The 7,398-nt window shown below is 35.6% G+C and overlaps 1 protein-coding gene across 1 annotated transcript; it reads right to left on the bottom strand.

The window, feature by feature from the left end:
- Nucleotides 1–2,549: 2,549 nt before the first annotated feature.
- LOC113306767 (thioredoxin 1-like) lies at nt 2,550–4,968 on the bottom strand. The gene is made up of 2 exons (XM_026555687.1): nt 4,574–4,968; nt 2,550–3,150 (listed from the first exon to the last, which is right to left on the bottom strand). The coding sequence occupies exons 1-2, from the start codon at nt 4,815–4,817 to the stop codon at nt 2,837–2,839; spliced, it is 558 nt and encodes a 185-aa protein (XP_026411472.1). The 5' UTR covers nt 4,818–4,968; the 3' UTR covers nt 2,550–2,836.
- Nucleotides 4,969–7,398: the final 2,430 nt, after the last annotated feature.

The following is a 7,398-nucleotide window of genomic DNA, read 5'->3' on the forward strand; positions in this document are numbered from 1 at the left end:
TTCTTCATAAAGCTTAATCATTTTAGACTTTACTTTAATCCATATTGTTGATTTTTCATGTGTGATGATGAGATTGGGTGCTTGTAAAATTGACTTAGTCTTGTTAGAAAATTCCATACTAGATTGAAGTGACAACTATAATTTTTGGTTACAGGAAAATGTGATTTTTTTACCGGCAATTGGTTAAGAGATCCATTAGCTTGAGTATATGATTGCTTAGATTTAATTCCATGTTATTATTTTATTGGATCGATAACGTGTGTTTGTGATGTTGTTTCATGTAAAGGATGTCCAAAGGAAGTGGGAGAAGGGAAGGAAAACTTGGTGTCTGGTAGCGGAAATCGGTGACAGGTGAAAGATGTTTGAGGACTCCCACCCCACATTTACAAATTTGTCTTATGTATATCTTTTTGCTATCAATAAGATAGCTCATGTACCACCTGAAACACTAATGGGATGCTGGTGATAAGCTCTATTTTGCATTACTTAGTTAGTTTCTCTAGAACTTGGGAGTTTAAGTTTCCCTGCTCAGTATATTCCTCTCTTAAACATTTTTTTGGCGTAAATAATTAAGTAGGAATGGCAGAACAGATTTTAAATCCCACAGACGTACATTTTTGCTGCCGTCATAAGAAGACGCCTAAGAACGACAAATAGATTACTTCATTTTCTTTTTAATTCTTTAGCACCTAGATGCACATAGGTTACTGCATTAGCATTTTTCTTGTGGTTCTCTTTTACTAGTGGAGTTTAATTTCACACTTAAATTTCTGAAATACTGGTGTAGGGACCGTTGGCGTCGGCATCAATTGTCTGACATTACAATTTGGTGTTCAGCTCTCTAGACAAAATTTTCCAGTTAATTGTTTCCTTCACTTGTTATCATGCAACTCCTTGTACTATTATTTAATGGATAAATAAAATTTGCGAGATTCTGATCAATTGTCTACAAGTATGTTCGGTTATATGTTGTTTTAGTTTGGTTTTGTCACTCATGATGGGAAGCATGAGCATTTGCAGTTACAAAAAATGAGTGCATAATTTGTTATGCAGTTGCGAAGATGGATGCATAACTTGTTATGCAGTCGACAAATTGACTGCATATTCCATTATGCAGCCATTTTTCTTTTGCTAATACTGAAGTCAACCTAAAAATGACTGCATAATTTGTTATGCAGCTGCGAAAGTGCATGCATAACAAGTTATGCATTCGAAAATGGTTGTTATGCAACCACTTTTTTGTTAGCGCTGAAATAAGGAAAATGGCTGCATAATCTGCTATGCAGCAATAATAATGAATGCATTACTTGTTATGCACCCGAGAAAATAGATGCATAATCTATTATGCATCAGAAAAGATGGCTGCATATTCATTTATACTAGTTAACACTTATCAACAAAGAAAAATAGTTGCATAACCTATTATGCAACTATAAAAATTAATGCATAACCTACTACGCAGCCGAAAAAAATGAATGCATAAGTTGTTATTCATTTAATTTCGTAGGAATGTTAATTTTTAGATTTATACATATTTTTAGTGGTGTATAATCAAATTAGTGGATGCATGAAGCAAAATATGATCACACAATATGTTATGCTTCTTTTGTTGTGACTGCATAATGTGTCATGCATCATTTGTTTTTTTTTAGTTAGAATGTTATTTTTTATGTAGCCATATACACCGTTTTAGTGGTTGCATAACCTAACTAGTGGATGCATAAATCAAAATATGGTTGCATAATTTGTTATGCATTCTTTGTGGTGTCTGCATAATGTGTTATGCATCCTTTATGGTGGCTGCATAATGGCAATGTATTCAGTTTTCGAAATTTCTCCCTAAAATGATAATCACCTCCGTTTTTTCGTAAATAATTCAAATTTGATATTGTTGTTTGTACTCATTTTGTAGAGCTTTTTATAAGCTTTCCAATGAGATAAAATTTGTAAAATTCCAAGACACGGTTTTTTAGATGTGTTATATTCAAGTTTGTAAATCAATTATACCCCTGAAAAAATACGACACATAACAAGTTATGCAAACAGTTTGATGAGAAGATGGAAAATTCGAGATTTCTTTGTTTTATTAATGGAAACATTAAGGGTAACTATGTCTTGTTACTCTCTTTTTATATTTTTAAATAATTATGGGTGTGAAGATAGCTAAAAGATATGTTGGGCCTGACAATAAGAATAATAATTTTTTTGGGCCTTAACCTAATTTCCCCTTTAAATTTGTGAGAAGGTTTTGAATGTGAATTTGAGAGTAAAATTCTTTAGCGAAGGAAAATAAAAGAAGCTTAAAAGGCGAGGTTCAGCTGGTTCACCGTTCATATATCAACTGCAATGAACATGTCTGTTTTTGTGTTCTTGATGAGATTCAACACTGTCCAAATGACTACTAGCATTTTGAAATTTACTTAAAATGCTTGCACCCTGTTACCATTTAGTTACTGTAATGAGAAGACAGATAAAAACTGAGAGTTATTTCCAAATAGAAAAAAAAATAGACATGGAGAGGGTGCATAACTTCCATGGAATGTTTCAGATGCAGAGAAAAGCATCAAGCATGGTTCCATTGACACCCTATTTGCTAGAATTGCAATTGTTCTTTCACAGTCCCACTAACTTTATAATAAGAGATGCTCAATGTATATCAATTCAAGGGACATAGATGCCTTGATACAAAAGAAATCGAAAAATCACAACCTCATTAACTATACACAATCTTCATACTGATCTATTAGGCCTGCTTTACTGATGATGCTAAGAAACCTTAACAAATACTTAACAAATGTCGCGGGACCATAACATAACAAATGCCTATATAATGCTCCTACAAGAACTTCTGGATGCTGGCTGTTAGTGTAGTCTTGGGTACAGCACCAATAATCGTATCTTTCTTCTCTCCATTCTTAAAGATTATGACAGTTGGTATGCTTCGAATTCCATATTGGGTCGCAACTGCAGCACACTCATCAGTGTTCACTTTGTAACATTTAAGTTTACCTGAATACTCTTTTGAAAGCTCGCTTATTACAGGGTGGATCATTCGGCATGGCCCACACCAAGGTGCCCAGAACTCAACCAATACAGGGAGATCACAGTCAAGGACCTGAGACTGCCATGCTGCTTCAGTAACTGCAGCTACTGCAAAATTGAAATAAAAATAAAATTTCAAATATTTATTAAGCTGTCCAGCAAACAACGGATGTATCCGTATCCATGATTGAATATACAAGTCTAAAATGCTAAACATGCACCGTATCTTTGGAGTTGGATTCAGCATGCCTTACCACATCTTATATGTATTAGACCTCGAAAGAAAAACATGACAAATCTAGGATTATGATGTGACGGACAATGAATGGGGATCGACAGTTGAGTTACACACACCAGAGTTGGCCATGTTTAAATAAGACCGAGAGAATGCTCAGATACACTTTCCCAGTTAGTCAAGATAAGTTCAGACGAGATACGTTGGAGAAAAGTCTGAGGTCCAGGGATAGTGGTGGTTGGGCAATGGTCACAGTAACAAGGTGGAAGTAATGACATTACACAGCTAGTTCGGCATAAAAAGCGGGGATGCAAATGCAACGATTCAGGAAAGGAAATTGCTTATACATTCTATGAAAAAGGGCTTAGCAAATCATAAGTTGTAGCCCTAAAATATCAAACCTCAGAACCAAAATCGTTAATAATATAGTTATCACTACAGGTGTGTCATTGGTTAGATCACAGAATGTAACTCAATATAGAAATATCAAAATCTGAAAGCACCGTGAAAAGCTATCACAGCTCTGAAGAGTTAACATTTCTATTTCAGTCAAATCAGGCGGCACTACTAAAGGATCAAAATTTTGCCCAACCATCCACCACAAGAAGAACTGAATTGTGAATATTATACACGGAATTGAACTTACTCCTTTAACTCAATTCAAAGCCTTTCGAACCAATTTACTAAACAAAACATTAAGTCTTGAATGAATGAATGAACAACAACTTATCTAAAGTCTAGCTATCTATGGTTCGACCTATATCAAACAACAGTTATAGCACTTCACTCGAACTTCTTACTCTCTTAATTATGAGAACCGCTCTACTCCCATGAACTTTCAGAACCCCTCCGGGTGAAATTGTAGTTAACTACTGCTCTTGCTTAGGGGCACTACTTTTCTGACTGACAGGAATCACGTTTAGTCACCACATGAGGGCCTCCTATGACGGCTGGTCGAGACTCTTTATTAACAGAAGCTAACTTACGTCTTTCATACTGTAGTACACAATTAAATATCTGGGATACACAAGCTAATCCTATGTGGAACTAAGAAAAATTCCAGAGGAGATCCTTTCCGAAAGTTAAATTATATCCAGGGAAATTTTCATCTACAGCTACAGCAATAACTCGTAAATCTACACAGATGCTCAACTTTTCATGATATATTTGGTACAATAAGAAATATTGAAGTCTCAACATTATGAAAAACAACCATGAAGCAATTTAAAGAACTCGCATTTCCAAAAATTTAAAATAAAAAAGAAAGATAAAAACACTGAGAGTCAAAACCCTAACCTTCAAGAGTATCTTGAGCTTCACAAACAATTCCTTTTCGACGAATAACAGTAGCATTTTTCAATCCAACCGATGCTAAAGTATGCTTAGAAGGTTGGATCTTCAACCCATTAAATCCCGCAAAAGAACTGACATTTCTGCTTCCTGAAAGAGCACGAACCGATGACGCCATAGTTGGACCAGACCCAGTTGTTGAAAATCCAAAAGATCTAGGAATTGAGATTGATTCCAGTAGAGTAGCCATTAGAGTAGATATACAAAGGTAAAACCAGAGGGAATCCAACTGTAAAGAGTGAGATCTGAGAATAGAGTTATAACAAAAAAAAAACCTAGAAAATTGGACTCGTAAAATAACTTGAAACCAGATAAAGAAGAGTATTTGTTAGTTTGTTTTTCTATCTCCCACAGGATAAGGGATAGGATGAGGACATATAACAATAGTGTACGGATGGAACTATGGACAGACGTCCTTCACGTGAATTAGTGATAAAATGCACTGCTGCGCAGCTGCGGGCATTCCGTTGTCGCGGAGAAGTGGCTCGTGGCTCAAATCTGATTTGCACTGACTCGGTTGGGATTTGAGTCAAAAAAAAAAAAATTGAAAATATAATATCCCCTAGAGATTGATAATAGGCAAAATCCCCTTTAATTTGGATGTGTCGTAACCGAGCAGTTTAGTACAGCATGTGCGGTTCACATACATGTCAGAAAAAAACATCTGAGAATTAAAACTCAAAATTACCCTTTAGAAAATCAACGATTTATACTAGATTTGGGCTTAGATTTGTTACACGTATCCTAATCTCACCTAACTAGTTAGATAAGAGGCGGGAGAGAAACCATTCCATTCTCTTCCATTTCACAGACGTTTCGAGAGACAGAGAGAGAAACCCTTTTCTCTTCGATTCCACCCTACTTTTCGCAATTCTTAATCAGAGAAAGAGATAGAGAAGAAGATCAAGGAAAGAACAGTGGGTTTTGAAGAAGGATTTCGACATGCAATTTCCTAAAAAGTTGTAAGTTTTTTCTTTGGATTCTGTGTTAGGGTTTAGTGGATTCTGGGTTTTTGTTTTTTGGGTTGTTAATAATGGTTATGATTATGATATATCTCACTTTGATTATAAAAAAATGTAAGTTTTTTTCTTCCGATTATATTTTAGGGTTTTATCGATTTTGGTTAGGGTTTGTTTGACTTTGGGTTTTTTGTTACGTGGGTAGTTAATAATGGTTATGATCATGATATATTCAAAGTTATTTTCAACTTTTGTTGTTACTCTGTTTTCTAAAAAATTAGGGTTTCATTTTTTTTTTACTGTTGATTTTGTGCTTCTATTATGATTAGTATACTTCCGATTGATGTTTAGTTAGTTATTGGAAATATAAAGTCATTCTTTTTGATGTTATTGTTTTGATAATGAAACTAAAAATTTTCATTTTGTGTCTGTGTATGTTTGTAGTGATAGTAAAGATTATGGTTTGAAAGATCCGGTGATTCATTATGGTGGACGTTGGCCACCTGACCAACCAATTGGGGGTTTGCACTTCTTCGACTATATGAATGGTCGTGAATTTCGTTATAAGAATTTTGATGGTGACTGTTTAAGTATGATAGATCTTATTGCTGGTATGGGAGACGGGTTGAATGGTCTGGGAGGGGTGATTACTTTTCAATATTTGGATGGTGGGACATAGATGATGAACCAGACTTGCTGAGGTTTTGGACTGATTCAGATCAAGAAGAAGGCATTCATGAAGTACATTTGTTTATGATTCATGTTGATCCTATAAGTCAAGATGTGGGGGTAGGTGTTCAGCCGTATGTTCCGCGAGTGGTGTCTGAAGTTGATGTTGCTGGTCCCTCAACACGGTCTCAGAGGGAAGGACCAGTAATTGTTGATATTGATGATTATGATGATGTGGTAATCCCTGAGCATTCACATGAGCAGATGAGTCGGCATCCACATGAGCAGACAAGTCAGCAGCCACATGAGCAGATGGGTCGGCAGCCACCAGATACACCTAGAAGGAACTTCTTTGGTTCAAAGAAAGTGGCTTCTAAGAAACTTACACCACAGAAAAAAGCTACTATGGATGATAACAGTACAACTGAACCTGCAAGTAAGAAGAATACATCAAATGGTGATGAGTTGGATGAATTAAATGATAAAGGTTTGATGGAGAAGAGTTAGATATACTTCTTGAGTGCACTAATCTGGATTATCATAATATTCATGATTTGCCAGTTGAAGATGATTACCACAGTAGTCAGTCACTTAGTTCAGACAGTGAACCAGATGAAGAATCTGACTGTGAGACTGACTTAGATGAAGAAGAAGAGACGACTGAGCCATATAGATACGGAGAATATAGGAAGGTTGCAGACAAGTATGATGATATGTATGCAGATAAATAAAGTGGAGAACATATGCCATGGACACTGAGACAGATGAACTTGCAATTGGTATGACTTGGCCAACTATGAAAGAGTACAAGGCATTTGTGACAAGGTTTTGTATAGCCAATACCATGGAAATTACAAAGACAAAGGATGACAAGGACAAATTAAGGTGCAGGTGCAAAGACCCCAAATGTTCATTCAGACTTAATGGGAATCTGTAAGTGAACTTATACATATGTTATTGTCTTATTTCAAACATGCATAGTATTTGTGTTTATAATATATGTTGTTAATGTGTGCAGCCCAAAAGATGGAAGAACAATCAAGGTCACTAAGTATGTGCATACACACACTTGTGTAAATAGGGATATGTCTAAGAAGAACAAATTGGCCAATTCAACTTGGATTGCTTCAGTAATAGAACAAG

The sequence above is a fragment of the Papaver somniferum genome, chromosome 1, assembly GCF_003573695.1.
Source record: "Papaver somniferum cultivar HN1 chromosome 1, ASM357369v1, whole genome shotgun sequence".
NCBI lineage: Eukaryota > Viridiplantae > Streptophyta > Magnoliopsida > Ranunculales > Papaveraceae > Papaver > Papaver somniferum.